The sequence below is a fragment of the Cydia strobilella genome, chromosome Z (genome assembly GCF_947568885.1).
Source record: "Cydia strobilella chromosome Z, ilCydStro3.1, whole genome shotgun sequence".
Taxonomy (NCBI): domain Eukaryota; kingdom Metazoa; phylum Arthropoda; class Insecta; order Lepidoptera; family Tortricidae; genus Cydia; species Cydia strobilella.
In genome coordinates, this window is record NC_086068.1 from 19870039 (window position 1) to 19887290 (window position 17252).

At 36.7% G+C, this 17252-nt stretch overlaps 1 protein-coding gene across 2 annotated transcripts in view; it reads left to right on the forward strand.

Moving 5' to 3' along the window:
• Nucleotides 1-1644: 1644 nt before the first annotated feature.
• Nucleotides 1645-17252, forward strand: part of LOC134754185 (mucin-5AC-like) — a 72474-nt gene continuing 56866 nt past the window's right edge. Inside the window, exons 1-2 of one of the 2 annotated variants that reach the window (XM_063690319.1) lie at nt 1645-1756; nt 1973-2063. In XM_063690319.1, coding sequence (XP_063546389.1) covers nt 1678-1756; nt 1973-2063 — 170 coding nt within the window. In that variant the 5' untranslated portion in view covers nt 1645-1677. Of the gene's footprint in view, nt 1822-1972; nt 2064-17252 lie in introns of both variants that reach the window. The other variant, XM_063690320.1, reaches the window with a different exon arrangement.

Here is a 17252-nt window from a genome sequence, read left to right on the forward strand (position 1 = left end):
GTGTGAAGTGTTAAGATAGTGGTTCCATACTAGAAATTTGTAATATAACGTGTACCTAAGCAAAGATAAATATAACTCCGTAATAGATGGTATACAGTCTGAGGAAAAAAGTGCCTCGGAAATCACGAAAATTTGATTTTCGATCAGATGGCGCCACTACCTTTGGCCTACTCACGTATAGAGGGCATTGACGGTTTCGTTTGTTATTTAACAATTTTAACGCATATCAGTGAAAGAACATGGGTCAAAATCATATAAAAATAATTAATGCAAATAAAAAAATCATTTATCTATATTTAAATACATTTTATCGTATTTTTATAAATCTTCATTTTTAGTTTTAAAGTGTGTCGTTAAATGGTAGTGAATTTACTGTGGTTACAAAATTTACTATGACAGTACCGCTCTATCTTATTATATCCTCTTTGACCTAAGGTTTGCAGTAAAGAGTAAAGTAAGCATTGCTACTAAGCTAAGTTTGATCAAAAAATTCATAAAACTAATAATAAGTTATAGCGCTGAATATACGACCGACGACCGGTCCGGCTTAGTGGGTAGTGACCCTGCCTGTGAAGCCGATGGTCCTGGGTTCGAATCCCGGTAAGGGCATTTATTTGTGTGATAAGATAAGCACAGATATTTGTTCCTGAGTCATTTCATACTCGTATATCGTTGTCTAAGTACCTACAACACAACACAAGCCTTGTTGAGCTCACTGTGGGGCTTAGTCACTTGTAACAATGTCCATTGATTTATTGTTATTATTTATTTATATACAACATGCTTTATGAGCCACGACAGAAATACAATATGTCTGTACCTATATGTGTTGTTAATATCTAAAATAAATTTTGCTTGCTACGTATAATTACAATCTATAGAAAGTGAAAAATGGGAAACAAAGGAAAATAAACTCCATTTTTCAAATAATTTCCTTTAAATTTTAATGGTTTTAACTGAGTATACTGAGTACGGTGGGCAGGACGAGGTTAAACATTTTTAAATATAAATTTAATACACAAATTCTAACATTACAAAGCGTTTTCGATGTACGCGTGTTTAGTACGAAATATCGACTAGGTATCGAACTATTTCGTGTTCACTTTATTCTTTTGATATGCATAAAATTTTATTCTAATCACACTGTCAACCTCGTTCTAAATACCAGCGACAGATAGTAGTATTGAGCTGCACTATTTTTCTTAAAAAAAATCCTAAAAATGCTATGTATGATGTTATTTTTATTATATAGGTATTAGGTAGGTACCTATTAACATATATTATTTCTAAATAGTACCTATATAGGTAGGTACGCGATTTGTGAAACGTGTTGCTGTTTATTGAAAGACTTATGGACCACTGGTAGAATAAGTAAGCAGTCAAGTGAAGATTCTCTAAATATGATTTTCTTATAGGCATGATTAGATGCTAAGTTCTCCTCTAAATATGATTCTCTCATAGGCGTGATTAGATGCTTTTATTAGAGTTGAAGTTTTGACGCTGATGTATATATGCTAACTGCCGCGTTTTCAGGGTGTCGGTTTTGGCCATCCCGCATGCTGAAGAACGTACTATAGTATGTAGCACTTGCAGGCTGTCGGCGCCGACGGGACTGACGGGAGTGCATTCGGGAATAGTCCGGGCGGCGACGGCACGAGTGGGCGCGCGGCTATAAGTATGAGCGGCGCGCGCGGTCGCGAAGTTAGTCGCCGATCGGATCGGCAGCGCGTCGCAAGCGGTGTCACTCTCCCCTCTGGTGCGTCCCCCACACACTGCCTTTCTCACACGACCGGCGATCCTCGCTTGCGCAACACCCGAAAGGTCGCCGCTATTGGCATTTAAACGCTCTCTGACATTAATGTTGCATTTAAATGTGCGATGTAGCTTCCTCTTTGAGCTCTGACTGTCTCTCGCATACTGTCGCAACAGTGTTTGGGAAAGGTGCGTGTGCTGATGAGAGTTTCTGTTGCAGCCCCAGCCCGACCGAGCCGGGCAGGCGCGCGCCCCATAACCCGCTACACCACGCAACGCAACGCCGTCAACATGATCATCAGGATTACGCTGTAAGTCATATACATAAGTACCTACTTCAACCCTGTCAATAAAAATCTTCAAAGTAGGTAAATTTAGATAACCGACGATATCGCAATAGTAATACTGCGCCGAGGTGTTTAACAAGGATAATTAACGCGATCACTTTCTAAAAGTAGGCTTATCTAATTTAATGCATCATCAAAAACCCGGCAAGCACTTAGCATAAAAGACCTGTCAGTGCGATGTCACTTTCATCGGATGTTTGCTTAGATCGTGCGGTAACATAACATGTCGCGGCTCCGGTTGCACAACCGTTTCTGGGATAGAGATGTCGCATCACATTTGATACCGTGAAAATATGATCTAATTTCTTGCAAGGAAAAATCAAGTTTCCATTGCTCAACGGCAGCTGGCTGGCATCACGAATGAGGGCACGAGTTTCTCAATGAAGGCTGCGAAACATTTGCTTTTAATATGCACGACTTAGTGAGTAGGTACATTGTCTGCAACGTAACACCTCGCTGCCCTCGACGCCCTCCGCCGCCCTCCGCCGCCTACCGCCGCCGCCCTCCATTTTCGCCCTTAACCAATATCAGCTTAAATTCCACTTTTAATCTGAGTTCACTATTTACATATATCACAATCTCATAACAAACAAATTCCTAATTTTGTAGTCTAGTTTGAAGTAGTAGATAGTTTATAAATATTTTACCTTTTTTTTACAATTAAACTCGTAACATCTAAGGTAAGATGGGGTAAGACTAACATAGTTTATTTTTCTCGGGGCGAGACAAATAGATACAAGTGATATTTAGTCTTATCCCGGTGATAGTCTTACCCCACCTTACCTTACATATTCTTTATTGTTGTTTGACTAAAGCTCTTTATTTGTATTTTCTGACCACACAAATAAATAATACTTAAAAAAAATTGTGGTATTTAAATCTTCAGTAAATTCCTTTTTGGTTCCACAAACTATAGAAACGATAAGAAAAGAGGAAAACACCGCAAATGGGTGCGGTTCAAAGTTAACCACCATGAAACTTTCTGTTATTGTTAGCACCAAGAAGCTCCGCCGGCAGTTTCCCTCGCAATGTAAATGTAACTTGTTTATTGATATGATATTACAGCTGCAAGCAAGTGGTAAACTTGTACTATTTCGCAAGAGGGTGTGTCTGCGGTATTCACATTGCTGTTATGACACAAGAGTTGATAAAACATCTACGGTCTGGACAATCTAACTAACGGATCCCATTGTTAAATATGCCAAGCCAGTGCTTGCAACACGAGGTGTTAACGATGAGGTGCATGACGTGCGGTATCGTTGTAACACAATGACAGATATATATGTTTGCATCTCAACGTTTACAGTCATGTAATAAGGCTGCGTAGGAAAGTGATAAAAATTCAACCACATGCTAGTGATTGATATGCACATGCAATGAGCGGGATTTTGAAGAATTGTTTATACTAACAGTAGCGGCATCTTATTTTTTTCAGATACATTTACATGGTAATTTCTTAAAAACGGCTTTAGCGATTTCGATGAAATTTACAATAAAGGGGCGTATGAAAACGACAATTCATTCAAACTAGGATACGTTTTTAAAATAACTACTGTGCCCGAGTTTTCGCGGTGGATATTAAATTGTAAAGTAATGATTCGATTTAATTTTCAAACCAGAGGCCAACAAGGCCGAAACGTCGTCGATCCATCTAGGTTTTATTGTTAGTTAAATTCGCTTTTGAGTGTTTTCAAATAAGAAATTCAATATTTATAACATACATTAATTGGTGTGTGTGAAGTCCCCAATCCGCATTGTTTTAACGTGGCTACCTGTTGCCACATGCAGTGGGACGTATATATATGTATATATGGTCGTGATGATGATACAATCATTCTTTATATGACATAATAGGGAACACCCAAATATTCCGAAATACGTTTTTCCGATTTTTATAACCACGATTTTCATAATCCCGATTTTTTTACAAGTCCGAAATATCTAAATTACGATTTTTAATAACACGATGGAATAAAATCACGTGTGCTATTTCCGAAAACTTAAAATCCGATTGTCATTTGACCGAAAGCTTAAAGTTCCGATTATACACTTTTCCGAATTCTTAAATTCCGAAAAATCATTGTCCGATCAGAAATAAAATAATTCGTTATTCAGAAATTCGGTCTTTTGTAAGGTCGGAAAAATAAAATTCGTAATATTCAAATGAATACTGACGTTTTAGTAATTATTACAAGTGCCTGTCGTGCCGCATCATGTTAAATTCGGCAGAACTGCGACCCTGCGAACCCGAACTGTTGCCAGAAGTGGGTTAGGTTAGGTTAGAACTGCGGCCCCCAAGAACACGAACTGTTGCCAGAAAAGTGGGTTAGGTTAGAACTGCGACCCTCAAGAAAACGAACTTTAACAATATATGCGGAATATCGTTATTCGGAAATTAAAAAATTGGGATATTTAAAATAGGAATATAAGGGCAATTCAGAATTCGTGATTTTGAAAATCGTAAATGTTAAATTCGGCGTTTGTCACTGTCGGAATTTAAAATTTCGGAATAATGGCAATTCGGAATTCGTGATTTCAAAAATCGTAATTGTTAAATTCGGTGTTTGTCACCATCGGAATTGTTAAATCGGAATTTAGTGGTTCGGAATTTACAAAATTCGGCTTTTTGGGCTTTTTGAAATATAAATCTTCGTAATTTTCATCATTCGGAATTAAATTCCGACTGTCGAATTTTGATGGGTCGAGCATTTAAAAATCTGAATGATAAAATTCGACATTCTAAAATTCGGAATAAAATTTTTCGGAATTATGTAGTGTACCCCGAACACTGAAATTAGAAATTAACAATACATTGTGTAATCAAGGCGATGAGACAAAAAATTTTTTTTCTATTTAGGCAGATTCTAAATAAAAACTTCACACCGAAATGGAGGGTTTATATGACTTGAGTTTACAATAATGAGGGCTAATGCGTATGAATTCGCCGCTAGGGGCGCTAGTGTAGATGGTGGTCTTTTCCATAGTTCGAAATGTCAAATGTCACTTGTCACTTCAATGACTGACAGCTGTTCTTTAGTCTTTTGGACCACCATCAACAGAGGCGCCAACTGGTGAGCAAAAAAACGATAGCCCTCATTAGTTAATAATAATGTGGCCCGTGTTACAACGTTGGCACATTGTACGCACGAACACGAAAATAATGCTTTTCGTCACATTTTCGACATAGATTTATAAGACAAAGTAAATGTTAATTACTTACCACACCACATACTCTAAAAAATATAATTATAAAGCGCGATTTTGTAAATTTTTGTTAGGAGTATTTTTATAATCATACTGCCATTTTATTTACTTTTACAATAACTAAAATTCATAAAATTATCAAAAACAAAACAAAAAAAATAGATAAAATTAAAACAGAATAATAAACTGTTAACATTACTCTAAGCCTAACCCGTTAAAGGTAGTAGCTTTAAATTTGAACGGCATATTTTTTAAAGATTGTAGGGCTGTACCAAATTATTAATTTCTTTAAACTAATGGATTGAAAATATTGAAATTATTTTACGATATCTACGCAAATCCCTGATCAACATTATGTTTCTGAGTGTCTTTTATTGGATAATGTCAAAAAATTATTTTGATAACCTATCCTATCTATTTGGATACTTTTGGTGGGTATTACCCTTTTGAACACGCTTTTATTAGGTCGACCTGTATGTAACTATGTAATGGAATCTAAGGTAACTAATTTAACCATCTTCCCGGTTTCCGATGAAGCTGAAAATTTGCATACGCATGTAAGTCGGGTGACAATGCAATATTATGGTACCATCGAGCTGATCTGATGACGAAGACAGGAGGTGGTCATAGGAACTCTGTGATAAAACAACGCAACCTAATCGTGTTTGGGTTTTTTAGAATTGTCTCGATGAGTATTAGTTGCCTGTGGAAAAAAAGTACAGTCAGCGAAAAAAGCTTGTACCAAAAATGTCATTTTTGCCAAAAAAATATTCCAAATAACACTCGTTACATGCCAATGTTTTAATTGTTTATATTTTGTGGAAATAAATATGTATAGGTAGGAACTAAATGAGGCACGTCTGGATCTCTGATATCAACATTCATTATACTGCATAAGACACTTTATATTTACTATTACAAGGAATGGTTCTGGTCATGAGGCTTTTAACATCTTGACAGATGATGTATGCAGCGTCTGTATGCGAGAAACGTCTCTCGTGGCTGTATAAATCAATGAGGGATCGGCACAAAATTTAAAAAAAAGGCTTTTTTTAAACTCCTCTTCACGTTTAAACCGCTGAACCGATTTCGTTGAAATTTGGTATAGAGATGGTTTGAGTCCCGGGACAGTACATAGGATAGTTTTTATAACCAAAATCATCTTTTAAGGGTGTGAAAAGTGGGGTGGAAATTTGTATGGGGAATCAATAACCGCTGAACCTATTTAAATAATATTTGAGTAATCACGAGTAATCACGAGTAATCAGTGTGTTTATTGCTGTCATAGGTATACAAGTTGGTACATTTTATTGGTTCAGCTATGAAACCCTGTAGGGCAATGCAATACTTAAATCTAACCTAATTACTGTGGCTTAAAGCTATCCCTAATACATTGCTTATAATGACCATGCATCATATTATATTATATTATATACATCTTTCAAACGGTTACAAATATTTTTAACTTGCGATATCAAAACTACTATACTATACATGTTTTTTCACAAAGAAATGCAAATATTTAAAATGTCATGTGTATTGCATGCTCAAATTACTTATACCTACTCTATTACAAATGTATATCATTGAGATATTCTTGAATAGTATAATATGCCTTAGAGGCTAAAAAGGTATACAATGCAGTTTTAAATTCTTTAATGTTTTCTAGTTTTAGGATGCTTAATGGTAAGTTATTAAATATTCGGGGCATCATACCAATTATGCTTTTAGACACAAAGGTGGTTCTGGATGACTTATAACTATTTTTTTCCTGATGACGCAGGCTATTGTATTTTGTAAATTTATTTATATTACATTTGACATAGGTTGCTATTTCATACACATTGAGATGGTCTACATGTTTGATTTAGTTGAAAATGATACCAAACATGACTTCAAACCTAAATTTAAACCCCCCGCGCGGGTTCGTACCTGGTGCAAAGGTTGTCCATCGCAATTCAACGTGGTAACGCGGCTAGTGTGATGGGCACCTTTGCGCCAGGGACAACTCGGGGGGGACTTTTTGACTAGGCTTAAGTTTAGTCTTAAGTTGTTATGGAATTGTTTTTTTTGTATATTGACATTTATTGAATAAATTTTACAATTTAAACAGTAGGTATTAACCTCAGTAATTCAACTTCGGCAAAGAAGCTGAATTCCCCTCACACCAAATTTCACACCTTCAAAGTATGATTTTTGAGATAAAAACTATATTATATCCTGTCTTGGGACTTAAAACATCTATTTACCAAATTTCGACTAAATCAGTTCAGCGGTTTAAGCGTGAAGAGGAGTTAAAAACAAGTTATTTGTTTAGTTTATATGTTTTTACTTCGGAAAGGTGTCAATGTTGATACCATAAATGAATTAAGCACTCCCGATTTATACGAAAACGTAACCAGACCCGGCCTAGCAGCTTCACTGATATAGATAATCAAGATAAAAATGAGAGCCCTAAATAAACCTTCAAGAACGGATGTCTCAAAAATTATACAAGATATCAAAAAACTTGACCTAATAAAACTTGTAACAAATTAAATCACTTTTCATTTTGTGTAAGTGGCCATGTCGCTCAGACGCATAGTTTCCGAGATATAATAGAAAAACCGAAAAATTGAAACTTTAAACCCCCCTCCCCCCCTGCACCAGGGTTACGGTCGGGGACTTTTGATATGTTCATCGCCTGACTAGTCCAAACAAAGCTACGAAGTCAAAAATTGTGTTCCTAGCATTTCCCTCTATACCTTCTTATTGCTTGGCCTAATTTGGAAAAGCACTGTGTTCAAAACTGTTTCAATAAACATAAAAAAATATCCGTATGTAGGGCGCTTGTAGTAATAAATAAACAATTCCGTTATGTATCTTTAAGTATCGTATGCCTCCTAAATAGTAGGTACTATTTTGATTCAATATCAATTATGACTATTGTGAGACCGAGAATGGATAATGCTAAGCGAAATTCTGGGTATTCAGTTGCTGAGGGGGCAACATTAGTAAGTAGTTATTTTTCCATACAAACGTTCTCGACATTTTCCTCGCTGGATTTTGGTCCTAGATGTTTTTTTTTATATGAGTACATTATTACCTGTGTCTGTACGTTTAGATTTTTTTGATATTTTGGTTTTTACATATAAGAACTAGGTCACTTCAAACAGCGCTAAAAACGGCCATAAATGCGCCGTTAATAGACGCCTAGCATACAAAAATGGCAACAATAAACGCAAAAATCAAAACGGTCTCACATAGATCATTTCTTCCTTATTCCGTTCCCAAAATTTCATTACGATTGGTTAAGTTTTGGAGGAGGAAAATAGCGAGAACGAATCTTCGATTTCTGAGATTTTTACGCAGGGGTTTTCGCCTAAGCTGCATGCAGTTGTCCTTGTCGCACTAATTTCGACTCGGCTTCGTCAGCGCAACGGAGATATTTACCTAAAATTCTCAAATCGGGGAAGGGGCTGGTATTTCCTCTTAATTACTTACCTTTCTATTTCAGAAAAAGATGTTGTCAAGTTCATCAATCGAATATTTAAATGCATTCGCACCTTGGCGTCACTTGTTCGCGTCTCGGGCAAACACGTTTTTATAAAGTTCGTCGATAAATCGTGACTGCAGACGTCATTACGTTATACCCCGTAGGTAGGTATTGAAAGTGACAACGACTTTTTATGACCCAGACTGACCTTCGTTTTAAATAGTTCCCGGCATCTGCGCTGGTCTTGTTTTCCTCAATCCTCGAACACTACCTTGCCCTGTCACTAAAAATACCAAGAATTTTTTTAAAAATTAATCGCCTGTTATCCTATTTATACTTTTAAGTTTCAGTATTTGTAACATACATAGTTCTCTGAAACGTACAATATGCTTTCGCCTTTCAGTGAGATTAACAAGTTGCTTACGATGATAAACACAACTAGATAGGCTTTATACATACGTTTACCCAAGCGTTATCGTCTAACATATTACTTACATTAGATACAATAGTTACGGTAAAAGGCGAAAAATTTCATTGTATTTTATAACCTGTATAAACGCTCTTTGAGCGTGTGTGTAAGAATTTTTATAATCAGCCTATAAATATTTTTTCCCCTCACTAGCTCGGAAAGCCGTCTATTATCCTTTAAAACAAGCGGGGAAAAACGCATTTTATCCACTAGTGGGGAAAGTAATTTGACCTTGGATGGAGCGTGTTTAAGTAGCTTTACAGATAACAAAACGTAAAACGCTCATAATAATGGTTCGTTCGATATTAATTATCATTAAATAAATGGTTTGAGAATCTAATAAAAAATACCAAATTTAGCTTTATTTAATAATTTTAAGTCATAAACCTTAAAATTCCATAAGAAACGTTAGATTTTTTATAATGATGTTAAATATAATTCTGAACGCACAAGTTGATTCGATGCAATTTCAAAACGCATCGTTGACATTTCATACGTCAGAACAGAAATGTCAACATTGTCAACAAAATTTTTACTGTTCTTCTCACCGACTCACATAAAAATCAGAATTTCTAGTGTTTTCTGTTATAATATCGCAAAAAAATTAGTGATTCCAGTGATGAAGATGATCTAACGCCTGTGGATGTTGCACTTTCCTCGCTATAGTGAGGGGAAAAGTTTTGTGTTACACACGGGTGCAAATGTATTTTACTTCTCGTGTGTTGAAACACTCGCTACGCTCAGGATTCTATTTTAGAACCACTCGCTTCGCTCGTGGTTCAACTATAGAATCCTTTCGCTTGCTCATGTTTCAATTCCACACTCGCGGGTAAAATACAACTTTGCACCCTTGTATAACAAATAACTATTACCACAAACTTACTTTTTAAGGTACTCCACTATATATACTTATGTACGTATTTAAGGTTAAGCTCGTGTGATCCGCAATGTACTTCGACCCCACTTGCCGTCGTTTCTGGCTTTCTGAATACCTTCAGATCAATTTTTTGGCGTTTTCTAACTACTTACAATTGTTTGATTACTGATAAAACCTATGTTAAACACAACTGTAATATGATTTAAAAAAACGCTTTCTTTTAAACTAAAATATTGAGCAATAGGGGTAGCTTTTCAAGACGACACATATAACGTCAAACTCACTCCGTTTGATAGGGACGGCGGGGGGTATGGGGACCAGAACTGGGAATGACATTTACAGTTGGTCAAACCAAATTGGCAGTAAATAAGAACAAAAAAAACTATATTCATCCTTTTCTTTAGGGCTCTAGTACTAGTGTAAGACAAAGATAGTATGATTCTCTCTGTCTATGTTTGAAATGAGACAGTCCTTTGACAAACTATACCTGATAATTTATAAGAAAATATCTATCACAAATTGTATCCTGCGATTGAAAATAATAGTAGATTATATTCTTTAGGTAATAAAAACACTGAAAGGGCGTGAAAGTCGTGATATATTGTCAAACTAACAGTTTAAGATTGAGTCGGCCAACGGATGGTTGATATGAGCTCCAAAACTCCTTAAAAACCGGCCAAGTGCGAGTCGGACTCGCGCACCGAGGGTTCCGTACTTTTTAGTATTTGTTGTTATAGCGGCAACAGAAATACATCATCTGTGAAAATTTCAACCGTCTATACTATCACGGTTCATGAGATACAGCCTGGTGACAGACAGACAGACAGACGGACAGCGGAGTCTTAGTAATAGGGTCCCGTTTTTACCCTTTGGGTACGGAACCCTAAAAAGTAAAGGTATTATTGTTTGTAACACTTCTGATAGTGAAAAATTGGTTTGGCATTTAATTGAGAACCTATTAATCACATGGTAAGTATAGATAATCTTTGTTTTGTTAGTAAAAAGTGTAAAACTAGAGCTTCTTGCGTCTTGAAATTTGCGTCTTGAAGTATTTTTTTGTAAACTCCAGGTACGAAGTCGGTAGATACCTGCCTACCGAATATACATTACATTAATAGTTATCTCATTTCTATTTTTGTAAATTTTTATGATTTTCTACAACATATACTTGAAATTTAATTATTTAATCACAGTTTTATTCATGTTTTAACTTATAATATTAACCTAATCATTTTAAAGTACCTTAGTACAATAAGCACTACCTAGGTAAGTACTAAGTACTTAATACCTGTCAGCTTTAGCTATTTGTACAACAAGAGAGCAAAGTTTGATATTTCTTCGAGGGCTTATGCACACGAGATGTAAATAACTGATCTCATGTAGTACACAAGACTTTTCATCTCAACAGTGAGAACATATTTAGGGAGGAAAAATACAACCTGAAAAAATGTAATCCTTCTTCATAAATTTTTCGCTCATCTTTTCTTAAGATATTCTAACAATTAAGTTTAATTACCGCAATAAAACACAAAAACAAAACGAAATAAATTTCAGTGAATTAATATGGAAATAACGAATATCATTTGACAGTTCAATCGACAACTTTTTTTGTTAAAAAAAACTTTGTAAGAGAGTCCGAACTGTAGATACTACTATTTGTCAACTATAGTAGAGATCGTTAAAAATAGAATTATTTATTTTGCGTTATAATCTTTGTATTTTTTTAAGTTTATTATTTTAATTTTACAATAAAATACGTAAAATATAGTGTTTCGATGAAATTTGAAACTTTTTTTTATTAAATATTTATTACGAATTCATACTCATAGGTGTTTTGGAACGATGCGTTCTGACTTATTTCGGGGTCTATTATAAACCGTCAACGGTATCGTTGAATGACCATTGAACTTTTTTTGTCTCTTTCTTTTTGCTAATGACGTGAAAGGGACAGAGGGAATAGAATCCAAGTATTTCGAACTTGTATTAGGCCCCACTCGTCGAAATGATTTTGTCTCACTCAGTGAGCAAAATGCGATTTTGCTCACTCTTTTTGAGCAGCAAAGTACCCTTGTTCGTGCTGCTGAGGTGAAATAGTTATTTGTTATACAAGGGTGCAAAGTTGTATTTTACCCGCGAGTGTGAAATTGAAACACGAGCAAGCGAAAGGATTCTATAGTTGAACCACGAGCGAAGCGAGTGGTTCTAAAATAGAAACCTGAGCGTTACGAGTGTTTTAACACACGAGAAGTAAAATACATTTGCACCCGTGTGTAACACAAAACTTTTCCCCTCACTATAGCGAGGAAAGTGCAACATCCACAGGCGTTAGATCATCTTCATCAACTGGAATCACTCATTTTTTTACGATATTATAAAAAAAAACTTTGTAAATTCTGTACTTTTACGTGAGGTTTTTAAGTAAAATTTTTGTTGACAATGTTGACATTTCTGACGTATGAAATGTCAATGATGCGTTTTGAAATTGCTGCGAAAACTTTTGCGTTCAGAATTATATTTAACATAATTATTAAAAAACAAACGTTTATTATGGAATTTTAAGGTTTATGACTTAAAATCATTAAATAAAGCTAAATCTGATATTTTTTATTAGATTCTCAAACAATTAAAATCGAACGAACCATTATTATGATAGTTTTACGTTTTGTTATCTGTCAAGCTACTTAAACACGCTCCATCCAAGGTCAAATTACTTTCCCCACTAGTGGATAAAATGCGTTTTTCCCCGCTTGTTTTAAAGGATAAAAGACGGCTTTACGAGCTAGTGAGGGGAAAAATATATTTTACAACCCTGTCCCTATCGTTACCTTATTCATCCCTATGTACCCTGGATCCAGTATGAATCGGCCTGTATTTTTTTTTAAGGAAATTTAGACTAAATTATTAAGAAAATGATACTAATCGATTTTCAAACATAAGACTTAAACCTTAACATTTGTGACGCTCATGGAAATATTCCTTTTAAATAACACTCAAAGTTCCAAATTGTCCCTATTCACCCCGTACGTAGGACGGTATTTAAAATGTATAGTGCTGTTCCTAAATATATTTTACAGTACCTACATACATTTGGTGCTACTTTCCTGCACTGGTGCGGGAATGAGCACTTTCCGTGCGTATGTCGAAAGTTTAAGGGCCATATTAGGTATGTACTGTAAAACGTTGTACGGGTACTCGTACAACTCGCACCTCCTCCCTCCTCCTTCCTCCTTCTTCGCACTCGAATTACCTAGTCGCACGTGTATACGTGCGACTAGGTAATTCGTAACTCGAGTCGTTTTAAAACACTCCCTTCGGTCCTGTTTGTCAGTATTTATCGCCAGTCGTTGCGAATTTCCTACTTTCCGCACTTGTATCGTAAATAAGTATTCCTAAACAACTACTTTAAAAATATTTACACGCCTACGTATGTATTTAACATCACCTATAAAAATGACCCCTTACATTAAAGACAATGCATCAATTGTGCACTTCAATTTAACAAATTACATACTACACGTACCTGGTCTATCTAGAGTTCAATCGTAAGTTACGTGTTTGTATTGTACGTAAGAATAACAATTGCTCGAGTTGTTATTGTTTCGTGACACTTCCTAATTAGGCAATTTAAGCAACCACGTCTGCATTCCAGAATTGTTTCACTTTCGCTGCTTTACAACAGAACAGGCTCACTGCGTTTTGTCGAAGCTAATGTGTCATTCTGGACGGTGTTTGTTTACGAATACAAATCAGTGAGAAATTTCACCGTGATACAGATTTTCAATAGAAGTGATGCGAATTGCTTCACACATAAAATAGAAAGTGAATTAATCATAGCGGTCGATTTTTTTGATTACCCGTTTTCTGTTATTTTACAAATCAAATAAAAATGAACATTTTTCACACAAGCGATCTTATCTTTGTAGTGGTTAATTTTCTGTCCAAATCCAAACTTGTGCTACGTATTCGACCGCTGCGGTATATTGTTCGTCCTTCTTGCATAAGACCGTCCCCTTTCCCTGCAACAACCAGACGCGTTGCATTTTATGTCTTATTTTTGTACAGTTTCGCCACATAATTGTTCACGCTCAACTGTTGATTATGCCTGCATGTGCGGGAAAATCCTGCAGTAGCGAGTCAGGCAGGGTAGGGATGAGATGGTACGGGCCGCCACGGTAAGTGGTTTGTCCCGGTGCCGCCGCACGCCTTTTTCACGAGACGCGTCTCCGCGCGACCTTCACTTTCGCTTTTAGGCGTAAGCTCCGAGACCGGCGTCAAAAGCTTTACTCATTTATCAGTTACGTTATCAGCTCAGAGAAAAATATTGCAATTATTGAGTTCTTTTTTTCGGAAATAAAATGGCTTCTTGACTTTGGCCTAAAATGAGAACAGCCATCATCAACATCCGCCTAGAGAGGTACATATAATATTAAGTTTCATTTAAGGTTGCGCTTTTAACGTAGGTAGGTACCTACAGTCTCGCTCCGTGATTGTTATGCCAATTAGGGTTCTAGCTAAATTGGGCATTCCATAGCGGAAGTATTGAACAACCAATTTACCTAGAATCCTAAATGGCTCAACAATCGCGCAGCGTGATGGTATAAGTACTACCTATATTCAAACAAAATCCAAAACGGATGTTGATCCCAATTCGCCTGTTAGTTTTTAATATGAGTTTTAGTTAGTTACCTACCATAAATTTTTGCGATTCACTTGAACACATTACGATTATATCGGATTAAAGAGAAAATATCATGTTTATAATGAAATTTACATACCTACCAGATCACAACGCTAGGTACAGTCAGCAATACTATTCACTTAGCACCTTTGCATACAAACTTCTATGCAGGGGGGTACCTTCTCTCTGCAGCTGACTGTACATAGTTAATGAAGCAGGTCCTAGTGACAGCTTTGACTTCATCAGCAAAATAATACTTAGTTTCGGAGAAATTCTTGTCCGTGTTAGTATTGCCAGAAAGAAATAGCTGATATTAATAATGACTAGGCAAGTTACGCAATGATTTGTTCATATCGATGAGTCTGCCTCGGGCGTCAGCTGGCCGGCGCGCCGCGCGCCGCGCCGCCCGCACCGCCTCGTGACGGTACGACCCGTACGACCGGCGCGCGCAGCTTTCGCTCTCATGCCTACAGTAATCACGAATCATCTGCGCCATCATTCATGGCAACCATTAACCATTAACATTAAATAAACATAAAACTTTTGCGCCCATTAGAACTCTTCTTCTCCAAAGAGTTCTAATGTGGCACCCTACCGATGGGTCAAGAGCGCAAGGCCCTCAATTAACACGATGGGAAGACGAAATTATACGTACAGTGGGACCACTCTGGACAAGGGTGGCAAGAGAGAGGAAATACTGGAAGGAGTTGGAGGAGGCCTTCGCCGACAGGCATACTGAACTAAGAGACTTCATATAAACACTCAAAACTACAACCACAAAACAAACATGTTCAGAACAAAGGGCTATATAACAATAATAAATTTGCGCCCATTAGTAACCTACTTATTTATTTTACAGATGGTAAAATAATATTTTTTTCCTAAAAAAGAATTCCTGAAATATCTACTAATCTACCTGTGTACTTATATCTGAAAATGTACAGTAATAAAGTACAGTCGAAGACAAAAATATCGATCCAGACAAATGGCTCAAAAATATATGTGAACACGACTTTATTGTCTAAGGTGTAAGAGCGTACACATATTTTTGAAACTTTGGGAATGTGTATATATTGACTGTACACTTAAATTATTTGAAAGTATGAGTTTTCTACTAAATTCTTACCATATAAGGTTAGGGCAAACAAACTTCCTTTTTGTACTTAATTGATACAATACCTAACCAGCAAAGCAACGAGAACAATGGACTGTGTTGACTGCGTGGGAGTGACATTGCCGCGTCACGCACACGGGGAAAGGGTTACGTTACGCGTTATCTACCGGCCCTTGGCTGACCGCCGCTCAAGGCTATCGGGCTAAACTTTACGTTGACTTGCCATTTATGGTTTATCAAATGGTTTGCCAGTAACAAGGATATACATTTTCGATACAGTTCCGGATTAGAATGCATTAAATACGATGATGGTTCATTAAATTTTAATTAGCTGATTAACCTTTTGAGTGGTGTGTGGTGGTATATAGTAGATTTGTAGCTGCGGGTGGTATGTTTGTTAGAGTGGTCGAGTTTGATGCTTTGCACTTTCTACAGTGAACCGATATGTCAAGGGCAGCCGGTGGGCAGCGGCGGGTCACGCGTTGACCCAACGCTCGCTAATCGCTGCGGTTACGTAACAAGCCAAACTCGTTGTCCAAATGACACACGGCGCGGTGCTCCGGGGAGACGAGCGACCTATGCTTAAGACGCTAGCCGGCCCAATGCCCTTGAGCGCCGGGGCGGAGCTAAGCGCTCTGTACTGTACCCGCACGTCGCACCACCCGCTTACCCCGCTCACTGCGATCGTACGTGAATTTTGTTTTACTGCAGACTGCAGCGCAACGAGGTTCAAAGAATAAGATACAGCCCAGAGGCGCGCGGTTGGCGCTAGACTCGTATTTATGCAACTTTTGCAGATATTTTGTCGTTTGAGTATGAGTAAGTCATGCGCTTAGTGGAGGTCGTAAATGATGAAAAAAAAATCCCTTTTGCATTATACTTTACAAGCCTCAGTTAGTTAATTAGTGTTTTATCTGTTTCTTACAAATAAATACCTAAGTCAAATAGACAGATTAAGATTAATAGTTAGCTAGAGCTAGATGCTAAATTGAGGCGTACAATGCGTTTATTTTATACACACAGTGTTTTGTCTCCTTGGTAAATAAATAAATACATATAAATATTTAATGTCATAAATAGTTAACTTATAAAATTAAGTACCTGTACCTACATATAAAAATTTTGGAATTGTTACCTAACTAGTACTAAACTAGTGTTATTTTTCGAAGTTCGAAGTTTTCTCAAACATTACGTGGGAATATCATTACATTTGTAGTAATAGACAGCGAAACACCTTGTTGCGCGCGCTAAAGCGCGCCATAACCAAATCAATCAAATAAAAAAACCGGCCAAGTGCAAGTCGGATTCGCGTTCCAAGGGTTCCGTACATTACACA